The sequence below is a fragment of the Poecilia reticulata genome, linkage group LG1, assembly GCF_000633615.1.
Source record: "Poecilia reticulata strain Guanapo linkage group LG1, Guppy_female_1.0+MT, whole genome shotgun sequence".
In the NCBI taxonomy this organism is placed as follows: Eukaryota; Metazoa; Chordata; class Actinopteri; order Cyprinodontiformes; family Poeciliidae; genus Poecilia; species Poecilia reticulata.
The window spans coordinates 21971202-21988332 of record NC_024331.1 but is presented as its reverse complement, the minus strand read 5'-3'; the positions used below and the strand labels follow the sequence as shown (position 1 = coordinate 21988332).

Below are 17131 nucleotides of genomic sequence, written 5' to 3'. Positions count from 1 at the left end.
GTCGAGAGAAGCCGAGCAGATAATGATGCATAAATAAACGTTACCAAGACCTACATAAATCTTACACTTTTGATCATTATTCCACCTCTGTGACTGAAGCCATAAAAAATAATATCGTTGACTAAATTGAAGTTTTACATTGAAGCTGTGACTGCTGTGTGAATGGGTGTTGTTTTGTATTGGCTGGCTAAAGAATTTCCCAGCTGAAGAAGTTCAGCTGGGTAATATTTGCTTAATTTTGTTGTTGTATAAATTTAGATTTTTTGATGCATTGGGTATTCCATAAATAGCGCATATTTACCCGGTTTGTGCATTTTACAATGTTTTTTTTTTTTTTGTCTTTCCGTGTTTTAAGTCTAATGTAGCTGTCTGTGTGCTGTCCATGTTTTTGTGCCATTGACTTCAATTCATAATGTAATTTTTGAACAAACTACTATTGCAAGTTTATCTGACCATTTCCTCTTGGTGTGATGGGTTCAAAATTTCTTGTTTTGTTTTCCAATAACTGAAGATGCTTTTTTTATATATTCTAAATCTGACAATTTGCATATAAAGATTGGGAAAAATGTACTTTTTGCAACGGATCAGAATCAATACAACCAAAGCCCCAGTCATCTAAAATTAAAATTTTTAGTTTGCTTAGATTCAAAGCAAACACAACATATTTACCAATATGGATTGGGGAAAAAAGTATCGGAAAAAAATATAAACATTTAACATTTTCTTTTGAAAATGAATAAATAATTCCAACTGCCATAAATGAGATGGCAGAAAATCTAGAATGTATATATTAAACTAAACTAAACTAACCTAAAGTAAAATTAAAATATATGGATTTGTGAAAAAATGTTGATGTGTTTTTTGTTTTGTTTTGTTTTTTTAAAGAATAGACAATATTAGAAGTCTAGTTTCCTTCATGAAGAAATTTTAACTTTTTTGTCCACTCAGAGATTGGGGAAAAAAATATATTTTACTGCGAATATGAATATTAAAATTCATGAAATTTTTTTATCATTGAAGTTAATTCAATTCATTCAAAAAATGAAAGGACTTCAGAAGGTTAAGTAAGTAGCATTTTAAAAATTCTTCACTTTTTCTTTTTGATCTCTTCGCGCCGCCTCTGTCCTGCCTCTCCTATGAATCCTGCTTCCCACTGAATGAGGTCATAGCTTGAAACGGCCTACTTAATATGTGTGTGTATGTGTGTAATGGTGTATGCAATTCTACGTGCATGTGCTGCCACCCTCATAAAGTCACCACGGCTACACGGGATGCCCTGCAGCACCCTGGGGGCCCAACTGTCACCCATGCTCAGTGCAGTAATTAGGGCCCCCACACATACACACAGTTGTGAACATACACACGCACAGGGTAATGCGTGCAATTCAGAAGATACTTAAATATAAATGCTGAAATGCACAGCATTTTTCAAACATATTTACATATTTTTTGACATAATCATAGTTATTGGGAAATGGATCTCTTTAACCACTTGGACTAAACTTGAACTCTTTTGCTAAGAATGGGCAAACATGAGTCTAGTTGTGCAAACCTAATATACCCGCAACAGGCTCGCGGCTGTAATTGCACTGAAAGGTGGTACTCTAAAACATTGACTCAGAGGGGTTGGATAAATATGCACATTGCAAATACCAGAAATTTATTTTCAGAAATATATTAAAACCATAGAATATTTTCCTTCCACTTCACTGGGCACACTTTTTTGCTGCAGTGTCCTAAAAAATTGCAATTAAAAAAAAAAAAATAAAATAAAGATTGTTGTTGGTTGCAAAGTGATACAATGCAAAAAAGTGGACCCCTTTCTAAAGGCAATGTGCATACATAAATTTCCTTCTGGAGTCAACAGGATTGTTTTGCAATCGAGCGAAAGATAACGGTGACAACCGCAGACATGCTTCTATACTCACAAGCTGATATACCTCCGCGCACGGAATGACAACTGGGCCCTTTTTTTTCGCTTAAACCTCTGTATTTTCACATGGCAGAGTCTCTGCTGTCTGACCCTGTTCCTCTGTCACTGCAGCTCTGCTAACCTTAGTTATCGTGCTTCACTGAGCAGCAAAACTACATGGCTGCCTGAGAAAGGCTTGCGAGCGGCACAGACAGCGCTCACTTCCACTGCCTCTCAAACGCAAATGCACACAAAGTGTGACACATTCGGAGTCGACGAGCGTGAATCAGTGGCCTGGACATTGCCTGTGTGTAGACAGTGACTGACTACCTGACTGACTTGATACTTTGACACCGTCACTGAAGCGCAAATCCAAACCAGAACACTAGGCAGCGATACCCCCACCCTGCCCTACCTTGGAGCCTGCTCCTCTGCAAACGTGCTGCATCCTGAAACCTCTGTGCTTTTATCAGGCGAGACTGAACTGAATCCTACAGTTCACTTCTCTTCTGCTTCTGAGCAATGATAGAGGATAACCTCCTTCTTTGTAGGCTCTGCATCTTTAGAATTTATACAGACTTAGAGGCTTTCTTGGCCTTTAGCTAGATTTAAACCGGATGGTCATATCTGTTTATTGTACAAAGTGGGGGGGAAAAAATCCACAAGCAAACATAATAACGAGCGAAAGACTGGGATCTAAGCAAAGGAATGTGCCTAGGTAAAATAAAGAGGAAGACTCCCCAAGTGTGTCCTGGAATTGGACGACGTAGAGGTTGCCATGGTTACTACTGGAAGAGGAGAGAGGTGGAGGGGAGAGACAGCGGAGCTAAAAAAAAAAAAACCTGTACTTGGCTGTCAGTCTAACCAGAAGGATGGAACGATGAGGTGTTTTTGTTTGTGTTTGGTGTCTTTCTACATGATAGACCATACCATGTCATAATATTATAAATCAGTTTTGTTTGTGTTCACTGCAAAAAGAGATAATAATTGATAAACATACTGAGCTGAGTCTTTATCTTGGAAATTGTGTGGAAAACCTTTACATGAGTTCACCTTTTATTCCAAACACAATGTTTCTACCTGGATATTTAGAGAAATCCAACCTTTAATTTGAGTATATTGAGGCAATTGTGGGAAAAAAAATCCTTATTGGATGAAAATGTTGAACAGAATAATTTTGGTAGTTAGAATTTAGCTAATGTAGCTGTACAAGTACATTTAAAAAGAATAATTCACAATTTTACTAAGTTTTTGAAGTGTCTCTTAGTTGTTCATCTTGCATAATTACTAATATAAAAAATGTTGATCAAAGTGAACAAAAATAAAATGTATTCAGTTCATCACAGCAATTTTATTGCATCAATTTTACTTTTTTTTGAGTGGATTGTCCTAAATGTTTTTAACTCTTCAGTACAAAGAAATGAGGCTGGCTTTACTAGGCTGACCGCAGATTGATGGATTAGACTGAAAATCGAAGTTTAACTTGCAATTCTTGTTCGCCTGACTTGAGTGATCGCTGATCATCTCTCCAGCAGCCCTTTTTAATCGCTGACATCTTCCAAATGGCAGTTCATTTTGGATCCTGTCATGCATGAAGCTCGACAGGGCAGGGAGGTGATGCTGGTTGGTTTTACACACCCTACAAACCATCCAGCAAGCAGTACATGTGATATAGTCACTGTGTGCGTACATGCATTTCAGGGCATGAAAAGCTCTTTTTTTTTTTAAAGAAAAGAAATCTAACAAAAGAAAACATGTGACAGATGTGAGAAGGTGGCCTCCTCCAGCCAAATATTAATAATATAACACATTTCAAAGTTTTCCCTGTTGGAAAAACAACATTATTTTACCTGTGGCTTGTCTGACAGGCTGACAGAGACACATTCAGTGAGCTCCACACGCTGTGTTAGTGTTGCTCTCACTTGTGTGTGTGTGTGCGTGTGTGTGTGTGTGCGTGTGTGTGTGTGTGTGCGTGTGTGTGTGCGTGTGCGTGTGTGTGTGTGTGTGCGTGTGTGTGTGTGTGTGGAAGACAAAAAGTGAGACAGATCTGTCATTTCTTCATCAGTAGAGTGTGGTTGGTCTGGTACAGGTGTGATGCATCTGCTTCCATACATCCCCCAAGGTAGACATATACACAGACGTGTACAAACACACAGGCCCCCTTGGTTTGCTCCCTATCTCTCCCTTCTGTCAATCACAAACCCTGCATCAATCTTCAATTACGTACGACATTCCTTGTCTATCTCTCTCCCCGCTGCTCCTCTCCTTCCACTTCCTGTTCTCAATGCACTTCCATCACTTCAGTTGTCCATCTCCGAAGAGCCCTTCTGAATATGTGTCTATAACCACATCAGGGTCCAATAAGACAGAATTGAGGCCAGCAGTGGAGGAATCTCATGTGTGTAGTGTATAGAGGATGGAGAGGGGGAGACAGTGGCTTTTTCTCCTGTAGCAAGATATTGTAACTCTTTCTGCTGTCAAATGACTTTCCTCAGCTCCTGCTGGACATAAGGAGCCCTCAGCCGTCACCTCTTGCCTTTTGTTCTCCTCTTATTTATGGCATCCTTGATTTGGAATTCATCAATTTGTTTAATCAATTTGTCTCTACATAAGAGACTTTATTAAATTTCGCTTAGAATAAAATGTTATGTATCATTATAGTACTACACAAATTGTCATTTTATGTATGCATTTTGGATGTGGATATAATGTTTTTATTAGCTGTTTTATTTAATAGTTTCTGCTTTATTTTTCTCACAGTAATTTGTGTCCCGGCACATTACTCTGGAAGTAACAAATAAATTATTTGGGATATATGCTGTATATAGCATAATCTCTAATGCGTTCTTAATTAAAGAGTAGACACACTTGGTTGCAAGGCAAACATATTAATATGCTTTCCCATCATGCAATGACAGCGACCGCTTTAAACTCCTCTTTGAATCTTTTCAGATCATTTCCCCCTATGTAGAGCCTTCTAAAATGTGCTCTTGCATAATTTCCCAGATACCGTGCCTTGTAAAAATATGCGTGCCGTTTTTCTTTTTCAGTTTCCCACCCCCCATTTTTGGTCATATTTGATAGACTAATACAGGTTAGTAGGTTATTTTGAAAAGTGTTGTCAAAACAATTCAAAGGTCATGGACTTTTTCCACACCTTTCCTTGTGACACGCTCCACTTCATTGTATTTTATTGTGCCTTAACGTGATGGAGCAGCTCCAAGTAGTCCATAAATGTGAAGTGGAAGAACAGTGTAGAACCATCTCTCACAACAAGTACTTCTCTAGGTCACTTGGGATATGTCTCTTGCAACTTCTTTTCAAATAGCTCAAGATCAGTCGGAATTGAAACCAACTGTAGACGGCAATTTTCAAGTATCATCAAAGATGTTCAGTTGGATGTAGGTCTGGACTTTGATTAGGTAATTTAAAAAAATAAGAATTTGGTCCAAACCATTTCCATTTGAGTACTGCTACTTTGCTACACTGTAATTTTAGAGTCACCATCATGCTGGGCAGATAACATTATATAGTCTCACCACAATCTTGAATTCATAACACTGAATTTTTGCCTTGTGTAATCATGCATCCGATTGTTTTATTTATGTTTTTTATCATTATTATTATTATTATTATTATTATTATTATTATTATTATTATTATTATTATTATTATTATTAATTTATTTTTTTTTAATTTTTTTTCAGTTTGCCAGCAAATATGTCATCGTTAAAATTTCACCTGCAAAGATTTGCCTGCAAAAACATTTGCTTGCAAATGTGGTGACCTTTTGGTGACTCAAGCCAAAGCAATCAGTCAAGTCAAGCATCTATTAGCCAATCAAATTTGATCAGGTTTCAAACAGTTAGCTGGTTCGCGCAGCTAAATATTAAGAGACACACCTCTGGCCCAGACCAATGAAGCGAAATTTGAAAGGCTAAAAGCTACTGGACTCGATCTAGTGCCGATGGATTTAGCCTGGGTCACCAGAAGGTCACAACATGGTTGCTGAATTTATGCAAGTAAAAAGGTTTATTTTGTAGCTTAGAATTTTTGCAGATGAAATTTTTTTATGCTAAATTTAAAACAAACATAAGTCATATCTAAAATTTCACTGGATAAACATTTTGTGTGTAAAAGCAGTCTGATTCTAATGAGACTATATTTCTTCCATAAGATTATGAACAAATCTGTTTTCTGGATGTCTCTTTGCAGCGTGGGAGAGAAAAAAAAAAGCAAGAAAAAGTTGGTGACATTCACACAAGGAATCCATATTGCATGTTCAGAACATTGCACAACTCTCTAAGCGAGGCCCACCCAGAGATTTCTCTGTGTCTTCACCATCCGTGTTCCTGACGGCGTGAAAAGAGGAGCCAAAAGATTGCTCAATAATGCAGTAATGGAACATATTACACAATCAAATATAGTTTGTGGTTATGAATATATATTTTTTTTACATTTTCCACCCTGTAGCTTTCCCATTGGCCACTAAAGATAAGCAGCATACTATCTGCAACAAGCACTAGTAGGCACAAAAAATGGCCGGATGGATTATAATGTCATTTAAATTTTTATTTAATTAAACAAGAATCTTTTTATGCAGTTATACACTGCAGTTTGGCATCATGTTTGTCTTGGATTTGCGCCCAGGATAAAACATTTTTTCATGTCTGAGATTATTCATTTTTTGTTCGGGACCAAAGAGGAATCCTAAATAGTGACTTGCAATAGTATTTATGCCCAAAATAAAAATTTGAAATATGTGATTTGGAAAACGACTCAACTTTGTTGAATAAATACTTTGGAGAATCACTTTTCAATGTAACTTCCACGGTTGCCTCTGTATTTAGCTCCATCCATCAACCCATAAACTCTGTGCAGCTGCTTTGTCCCTGCTGAAAACAAACATCTCCACTCCATGATGCTACCACCTCCATGTTTCACAATGCGGATGCTGCTGGGTTCAGGATGATGTCATTTACAGAACAGCTGTACTTATACTGAGAGTAAATTGCACACTTGTGGACTCATTTTATTAATTAATTTACATCAAAAGGCAATTGGTTGCTCTTATATTGTCTTATTTAAGTGGCCTAATAAAAGGACCACTTTAGTTTTTACTTTTAAAATTGTTCAACAACCATAAAAGGTCTTTCCTTCTTGTTTTGGAACGGGCTATTTGCTGCTTTGTCTAAGAAAAAACAAAGCAGCAAGTGGTGTGTATGCATTTAAGTATGTCAAATAAATACATTTTTGGTTTCAATGTTTAAAAGTTAAATGTCAAGTTTATGTCTTCCAAGATTAGATCCAGTTGTCCGAATATTTTTATGTGTATGCATGTAGAATAAAATGACTTGTTCAGTTTTAAGACTTACAAATGATATAGCACACTAATCACAAATTAATGACTAATTAATCACTGCATTACGTATTTAAAGGTAGTTTTACTGACTTTTATTGAAGTCATGTTCGCACAGTTCCATCTTAGTGTTCACAGACTTTTTCCAAAAACAACAAAGGAGAAACATTTAATAGCAACGTACATAGTGTTCACAATAATAAACAATGAAATCCTTTGGGTTGTTTGTGTAGAAATTTAAGAAAATTTCTTAAGAGAGATCTATTCCAGAATGTTTTGGATGCGCTGTGTGTGCTCACACTCTTGTGGACGACGACTCTGGGAGGGAATCTGTATTGGTCTGACGCTAACACAGCTTTCAGTCTTTCATTTTGGTTCCTCACACTTAACTTTCAGAAACTTCTCGCAGGTCATCAGGATTAGTTTTGCATCTTACTTGTTCAGTAATTTCATATTGTTGTCCTTTTTTCTTTTAACGGTTTCACGTGCGCAGGCTGCCACACAAACACAATGCCCTCTCTGTGTTGTATATCTGCTCGCAGGTTGACATTTGCTCAGACACAGATGTTGCCACACACACGGGCTCAGTCCGCCGCTGACAGCCTCGTCAAATCAGTGACATGGTCCTTTATATTCGCACAGATGATTGAAAGGGAGAGGAAGGCATGAAGAGAAAGGAGTTGTGCCGAAACATCAGAGACAATAACAGCAGCAGAACCCACTGCAGAAACACAGCCTCCTTATTCCCCGCTCGCCACAGCTCAACTTTGCTAGTGAATGGTTTGTTTGTGTGAAAGAAAAACCAGCGGGCAAGTCCGTATCCAGGGCACAGCTTTCTTTGATGTGGTCATACTAATTAACATAAAAGAGGGAACGACAAAGGAAAATAAAAATAAAGAGCTGTGTTGAGAATAGGTTGTAAAGGTGTATGGGGTTGTGCATGGATGATCTACGCATCTATTTGATGCATGGAATATGAAAATTGTGAGTTTTTCCTGATGTTTGGGTGTTCTGTTTGACTGAAGGATAGGCAGATTTTTTTGTGAGAAAAAAAAAAAAAACAGAAGGCGATGGAGGTACTGGGGACATAAGGGAGTCATTTTTGGATGTGAATCAGGGTACTGGCTCGGTTGGCGCGATGACGTCAGCTTGGGCTTTACTGAGGATGGAGGGATTGTGAGAGAAACAGAGGGAGGCTGAAGATGACGCCCTGAGGGAGTCGGGGATCAGAAAGGTATTAAGGCAACGGAGAGAGGAAGAAGAAGAAGGCAGAGAACGAAGGCAGCAATAAGAGGCCTACCACATATATCGGTGTGTGTGTGATGTCGGAAACTGCAGCTAAGTGGGTTTAGGACAGATAAACAGAGAAAAGAATGATAGTCGGAACAACAGACAAAGAAGGAGGAACTGAGAGGAATAATTCCTAGACGGGAAGGATGAAGACAAAGGCAGAAAAAAATTGGTTTATTATCTTGGCTTAGAAAGTGTGTGGAGAAGAAGGAATAAAAGGTGCTGCAGACAGAAATAGACGGAGTGAGAGAGGAGTGATTGGGAAAAGATATAGCGCACAAGGGATTTTGTCAAATCTTTGCTCCCTGCCCTTTATTTAGTCAATAACCTTCAGTGCTTTATGAGTGTGCCATGAAACCTTTTTTGCAGTGTCATAAAGCAAAAATATATGCACAAAAATGCACAGCTTCCGTTAGTGCAAGGCCTATATTTTTTATTTATTAGTGAAAGGGTTCGTGTCCACATAAATCCAGTCATTTACTTTTCTTGTAGCAAACTGAAATGAGCAGTTAACAAGATTTTAAACATGAAAACACAAGAAAATAAAAAATGGCAATAGCTAAAAGGGATGTAATCTTAGATTCGGTTTTCAGGCACACTTTAGCTTTGTCCCGTTCTGGTGTAAGCCAGATGCAAATCAACGTATTAAATTCTCTTTTCTGTGTTTTCACCCAAAAAAAAAACTAATGTTTCGTGAATGTCACAGTTTGCTACAGCTCCCACGCCCCCCTCTATAAATGTTACAATTGGTGGTGTGGACACACCCTATACAAAAACAGAACAAAGATGTGAAGAGGGTTTTTATGAACAGAGGTTTATCCAAAAAACTAAGGTGGAATTTCCACAATGAATAAAATGGTTTTCATGAAGGTTGTAACCAATTCTGTTGGATCCTTGCTTTTTAGATGGAATATTCCCTCCTACTTCTATAATAACGACACATTACTTTTACAAAGCAGCTGACTTCCTCTGTGCTGTCAGTGTTCACATCCCTTCTCCTTAAAGACTTAGTACGGAAATAATTAATATCACTCCCATTCCTGTAGGAGGGAACACACTCCTACTCATACTACTACTTGTCAGCAGGTGAAATGACATCAAAAGCAGCAGATGGATTGTTTTTTGTTTTTTTTTAGTTCATGATGTGAAAGATGCGAGGTCATTAAACGGCATTTTGTGCTCTGATTCACCGCCGTGTCCCAGGTATTTGTGTTCATCTGTGGGAGTTGTGAGCAAACTTGTGGCAGCATGTCACTTTTATACCATTCCCACTCCTCACTCCACAAGTTGCACTGGTGACAGGTGACCGATGATGAAGCCACCGGGGCAAGAAATTAAAAAGCACAGAGGCGAGAAAAAAAAGAAGGGAGAGAGAGAGAGAGAGGAGGGACATGTATTGTTATTAGAATATGACAGACGTGGCAACACATGCAGTTTGAACCTTTTAAACTCTAGTAACCCTTCAATTGACCACTGACAAACTGGTCAGCAGTAAGCACCACGAACGTGACGGCAAGTAGTGCGCAGCCAATGTTCGTTTTATCAAACATGCATATTGCACTGGAAATCAAATTATCTCTCATGCATATTTCATTATTCTAATTGTTGAATGATACTATGAAAAAAGGAGACCTGAGGGATCCAACATGCTCATTAAAAAATCTCAATGGGAGAGTCTGACTGCTTCTAATGTAAATGTCGTCTGTTTGACAGGTGTGCACAGAGGGAAAGCAAGATCAGTTTAACTAATTGAAAGGGAATATTCAGAGGGAAAAAATATATACTTAATAACCCATCTTAAAATATTCCCTTTCTTCTCATATCTCCCCCTTTTGTCCTCTCTACATAACGTATTCTTCATGCGTGTTATTTCAATAATTCATTTAAATCAAGGAGTACCATTGAGATAAAGTGGCACTTCAGTGTGAAGAGCATTTTAATGTTATAACGTATATCTGTCATGATAAATTATGGGCACCAGCAGGCCCCCCTATAAATCACCTTTGCTTGCGTGGCTTGTTTAATTACACCTACTCATAAATCTGATGTGTGCGTTTTTATCACTGCACACCTTATTGTACATGCTTATAAACATGCACACAGAGAACGTGCGCTGTCTTACATTACCTGCTTTATTAGGAGTGAGACATACTTACATTGTGTGTGTCAAAGGAGAGGACCCCCCCTGGTGATTAGAATTAATTATCCAGAGTCTGGGTCAAAATACTTTTAAAGGCTGGTTATTGTTCTTGCTGCTGAACACACACATGCACACGCACACACGCTTAGACACACTCTTGTAGTGTCCTTGTGAACAGCTCTTCAGCAACCATTGTGGCCCATCTTGTGTACAAGTGAACTCAATAATTTCATTGCTATAATGTCTGCTTCACAAGTACCAGTAAGCGTGTTTGTGGTCTGCTGCATTTAAAACATAAAGAGGCCTTAAGCAGAAACGACACCTGAATGCTGGGGGGGTAATGCAGAGAAGTGCATCATGAAATTGTATGCGTCTGAGCAGATGTGTGTTTTACTAACAGAGGAAGCATGACACTAAATGTTACCCGTATACACTCAACTTTACAAGGTACAAACGGGAATAGTAAAATAAACGTAAAAAAGTAAATGTAGAAATAAAAGCAAAAGACAAATATCCAGTATCACTAGCTGCAGTCAAACATAAACCTTTTGGTTCGCATGCAGTGAGGTTATGTGTGAGGACAGCTAACACTGCTCATCACTCTGAACACACAAGCCCAGCATCGATACACATGCTCATGGCAACATCAGGCTTTGGCAATGCCCTTCCTCATCAAGGGCCCACTACATAAATACTTCAAAATAAAGTAAAGTTGTGTAACATTATGAAAGGAACATTATTATCTATGCCTTAAGTTCCTTTTTAAGAAAATTATTCTAATGTCTTTTACCAGTTCTTGTCTTTAGTTTGTATAAAATGTGGAATGTGGCCGTGCATTATATGTCACATTAGTCGAGTTGTCTAATATAGTTTTTCTATTACTTATTTAGTTCAGGCTTTTCTGCTGTGTTTGATGGTTTTGTGTATGTTTGTATTTTGTTTAACTCCCACAAAAAAACATAGTTATTGGTTAAATTGATTGATTAAATGATTTGCTGACTGATTGAAAACTGAACCACCTTACTAGAGTGATAAGAAGAGTATGGAAAAGTTATGTTTAGATTGAGCTCCATTGATTGTCAGTTCTTTTTAGAATTTATTATCATGATTTTAACTTTCAAAGCTTTGAATGACTTCCTGAGCATATTTGTGACATTATAAAAATATATACATAAAACTTCAAATTATCCAAACAGAAACTGATGGTAGTTTCTGTTTATATATATTCAATTTTTCTTGTTGCCTTTGCTATCCTTGTCGATCATACGATCATATTTTTCATGTTTCTGGTGTATTTACATGATTTCACTGTGAACATTGTATTTTGTGAATGGTGCTATATGTGAACTCTCCTTACTTTAAGAATTTTACTTGATTGGTGACAGGTGTGGAAAACAACAGTTGTTTCAGCGTACATTTGAGACACGTCTCTTTAGATTTTGCATATTTATAAAATCTATTCTAAAAGACACAAACATGGCATTTATTTGAGAACAGAGAGTTAGACGGAAGTGTGCATGTTTCAGCTACATGGACATGTAATATTAAATTTGGTTTGGCAAAGGTGTTAGTAGTAGTTTGTGTTTCAATGAGCTCCATCACTTCTTCTGTCATTGACACTTTCTGCACACTTGTTCCACAAATCCAACTTAGCTTGGTAAAACTGAGACAGTAACTAAGTACCGACACATTAAAAAACACATGCAGCAATGTGTCTTTCCATTCCTTCTTTGCAATATTCAGAGACACCGGAGTTGCTATGGCTATAGGAGCATTTGATTACACTGAAACTTCACCTTCTACCTTGCTCATTAAAATTGACCTTGGTGATTTTCTTTAATAACTATACCAGATGGTTTGGCTACTAAGAGTAGCTCAAATCAGCCTGTGTGAAATGAACAAGGGAGATTAGAGTTGGATGAATCATTTGAGACTGCAACATACTTCAATATATCAAGTTTGTTTGTGTTGGAGTTATTTGGCTTAAGTTTAATTATCTAACCTATAATTTACATATTGTTCAATTTCTTCATTTCCATAAATTGCTGTTGTTGTTTTTTTTAAAACACTTTTCTTATAACAGCCACTAAATGTATCTCATTGTTCTTATGAAAAATAGTATTAAGCAGCTGTGGGCCTAACAATACATCGCTGTGGTCCTACTGTGTGACATCATCTATTGTGCAGCTTTGTGTTCAGAAGGCTAAAACATAAACTGGTTAGCTGTATTTTTTAACTTTCCACTCATGTTTGTCTTACAGATGCAACAACCGTACACAGTGTGCCGTGGTGGCAGGGCCTGATGTTTTCCCTGATCCGTGTCCGGGGACATACAAATACCTGGAGGTTCAATATGAATGTGTTCCCTACAGTAAGTAGCAAAATTTCATATATCATTTATTTTCTGTCCTAAAATGAGTCACATGTGCTGGACTACCATTGATTGAGGCAAAGCATTACTTACTCTCACACCTCGTTCTGTATGTTTTATACACGTAATTCATCTTCACACGTTATGAAATAATGGTAATTATCTGTTTTTTATTAATGGTGAAAAAAATCACAATTCTGACTGCCGCTTACATTTCTTTTGCTTTTTATATTTTTATCCTAAATTTTATTTTGAGTTTTTTGTTCATTCTTGTTCTAATTTAACTTTGTAGATGCAATATGTCGCGTTGATCTAATTCATACAAATATATATATTTTTATTCAGAGGTTAAATGTCTCCATCCTGAGTGAGGGGAGCCGAGGGACATGTGGTAAATGACCATGAGGTTTCTTTAGTAATTTTACATTTCTTTCCGCTCGCAATTTCCTAAAATATATCCAAAATCTGGGTTACCCCTCCAAGCTTAATGAATGCAAAGGGGATCATCATGGAGACTTAGCGGATTAAAGACATGTTTTTGTCCTTGATGTTTATTTTACACTCTCTCAGTGAGGAGGGTTTGTCCGTAAGCTTTGGCAAAATGCTTTCTCTGCATCCGCTTTACTAGAAAGCTAAATCTTATAATTTTCCAATATGTGCTGCCGTTTTGTGGTTACTGTTCAGAAACAGAAACAGCTACCTATTAAAGCTTGTTCAGCTATTTTTTTGTTTGTGTACTGTACACAATGTCCATATACCTAAATTAAAAGTGTATATTTTTATGAGATAAAAAGTAAGAAATAGGAATACACGATTTAAAACTTTTCCCTTATATTTGACGTACTGTGATGACAATTAAATTGCCTGTATAGGAGCCTTTCTTTACCAGCCACGTAGAAATAACAGGTGGTAGAAGGACAGCTGTGCATTATTCCATAGTCAGAAATGTCCACAATGTCCAGCCTCTCTGGCAGAAATGGAAAACTTGAATGGTTTGAAACCATAACTTCCTAAAAACGTGCCATATCTCTGATTGGTTTATGCTTTCTGTATTACACCAGCTACTGTGGCAGCAAACAGAAATTTATAATGTGAAAAGTTATATTGGTCTATAACAAGTATATAGGTCTTAACACTTAGATTTTGGAATAAATACTAAGATGACGGCCAACCAAAAAAGTGGGTTGCACAGAAAGAATAGGTGCTCCTCGTTTTGTCTCTGCTGTTTTGTGCTTTTAAAAATGATCATCTTTTCATCCCCAACTTTTTCTGGCACAATCATTTCATACCAGGGCAGCCAGATCAGATGTGTTTTGTCATTTCAAAAATACGCCTCCTATACCATCTATGGTGGGATACACACAGTGTCCCCTGTTAGGCTGCTAATCTTCCAAGCCCCAGGTGCTGAACAATCTTTGTCGAAACTGCTCTATTCAGAACGATCAATGATCTAACCACTGCTCAGAACTAGCAATTTGATGGCGCTCTTCACAAGACGCGTTCAGTGAGTTTTGAAGTCACCCACTGACAATTGTCAATTTACATGTTGCACCTTGGCTCTCCTGTTATTGCCAAGTTATGGCACAGCTAATTAACCAGGCTGACTCATTGGAAGGACATTTTTGAGCTGATCAGAAAAAGATCCTGCTTCAATTATTTCCATCTGTAAACTTGGCTTGATGCACCATGAGTAAAACTTTTCTTTCTCACCATTCTCATCGCTTAAAGCATTTTTAATAAGATGGCAAATACAAGGCCAGGGTTTGCGGGGGGGGTTTCCATCTGTATGAAAGATTGGATAAGTTAGGGCTACAACGCACCCACCTTTTGCTGCACATTGATTGTCAGCTGGCTTAAAGAAAGCTATTGCACCATATTTTCAAAGTAAGCTCTACAAATCTTCTACAGCTGTTTTTTCCAGGGGGGATTCCTACTTAAGAGTTGAAATAAAACTAATAAATAAATGTTGGACATAAGATTACAGCAACTGCATAAGTCAACATAATGTACACCGATGTTTAAAAGTATAGAAACCGATGTCAGGTACATTTTCTACCTGAGGTTTTGTAAACTTGCTGTATTTTTATTTGAGGTTTACATACATTGAGACATTTGCATCATCCCAAGCCTAAACTAAATTGACTGTTGAAAAGAAATTGTAACTTTTTCCAAAATTGCGAACACTTTTAAAGTCCTTGTCTCACAGCCATCTTGCAGTCTTGGCACTACAGTCCACACAGACAGCCAAGGTGATCTCCCACACTGAAGCATTCAATTATGTCGAGCTAAACGGCTCTTGCCTGGCGTCTAGAATGACCGGCAGATTAAATAATAGGACTATCAGAGCCCTCTCTGGAGCAGATGGAAACACAACCTGATACCTGCTTAATGCCCCGCCAAGCACGTGCGCACACACATCTGTTTCACGCCCATGCGCGCAAAGGCGTTCTGTGGGCTTTTAGCCTTCTTTCAGTCATTCTTGACTTATCTGGGCGTTCCCGCTTTTGAAAAAAAAAACGCCTGGCCAAACATACTTAGTTAATGGGTTTCTCGCAGTAAAGATCGGCAGAGTAAGATCAATCGGAGATGAGTTACGCTCTGATCTGATGAGCAGTCGGTCAGTGTGGGTACAATTTCTCTCTGCAAAAATAGGCAGCATATGATACAAAGTCATTAGAGAGCTCGACTGACAGATAGCGGGGTCGCAGTGAGAGATATGAAGAAACGGCCTGCGAAAGGACTGTGAAGGAGAGAGTTGTTTTCGACGGCGCGCATTAGCATCTTCAGCTTTCTGTCTAAAGTGCTCAGTCTGGATCAGGTAGCACCGTGATACATTGCATTGCTCCTGGGGGTGTGTTTAGCCTGGAGAAATGTTTACAAGATCACAAAGAAAGAATCATGTTGTTTAAAGATTAAGTAAGTCTTTGGGTGTTGGGAGTCCACATTTCAGATGTTTCTGTCAGAGAACACCTCAACCTTTACATGGCAGAGAGCCATGGTATTGCATTCCTTAAATATTTATGAAATCAATTTTCTTTGAAAGGTGTAATAATGTGGAAATCTTGGAACAAGCTGACATTCAGGCTGGAGCTTCAGCTGTCAACCATCACGCAGCACGCATAAAGCAGGAAATCAATTCTGTCAGCGGCGGTTGCTGCCAGATATATGTTTTGTAAGACATTAAGTGGGGAAAAATCTCCAAATTGTTGCCATGCATCAAACTGATTCAATAGAGATGGCTTATTTTGTGAAATGTATGACAGTGCGCTCCGGCTGTTGCCTTTTTAAAAAAAGAGCACAAGGTCCAACTTTAATAAATCATTATTATGTTTGAAGGCAAGTTTAGCTACAGCTCAATCAAATGAGTGCAACATCAGGGGATATCCATAACTCTTAGTGCGTCTCCCCAGACGGCAGGCACACTGGTGGCGCTGTGTAAACATCTGAGTCGCCTAGCAATCATCTCTGAGGGCGACCGTTGCTAATCACAAACTAAGTGCGCAGAAAGAAAATGAGCCAAACTCCAGAGAGACACAACTTCCCACTGCAGATGCACTTTTCCCTCACAACTGCCAGTCAGGCGGAGTTGTTTCCAACTGCACAGATAGCGTAAACAATCCTCAAAGTGGGTTGTAAAACAGGCAATTCAATTATGTTCGGTTCAGTTTTCAGTGAAATGATGCGCCTTCATCCCCCTCCTCTTTATTCCATCAACATTTTTTTGGCTGGTGCTACCTTCATCGCTCCTCATCTCTGCAGGTTTTTGGCTGTTTTCCAAATCTACAATCAAGTGCCGTCTCTTTTTTCCCCCTCTCCGGCTCACCGTGGTACGAGTGTGTGGTGGTCGTGTGCCAAACTAGCCAGCTAGCTTCTGCAGTAATTAGCCACCTGTGTATACTCGCTCATAGCACTGCAGGCGTACTATAAATATCCATACATCCATTAGCACACTGCTGCACAAAGTGCTTCACCAAGGCAACTGTTATACATGGACGGGTCTGATCTTAGAAAACAACAAAATGATGATTGGTGTAGCCTTAGTCATATTGATCCTTTAAC

The 17131-nt window shown here is 38.3% G+C and overlaps 1 protein-coding gene across 8 annotated transcripts in view; it reads left to right on the top strand.

Moving 5' to 3' along the window:
- adgrl3.1 (adhesion G protein-coupled receptor L3.1) overlaps positions 1 to 17131 on the top strand; it is a 161387-nt gene that overhangs the window by 55545 nt on the left and 88711 nt on the right. For all 8 annotated transcript variants that reach the window (XM_008416710.2, XM_008416760.2, XM_008416742.2 and 5 more), the window contains exon 5: positions 12963 to 13072. In XM_008416710.2, coding sequence (XP_008414932.1) covers positions 12963 to 13072 — 110 coding nt within the window. The remainder of the gene's footprint in view (positions 1 to 12962; positions 13073 to 17131) is intronic.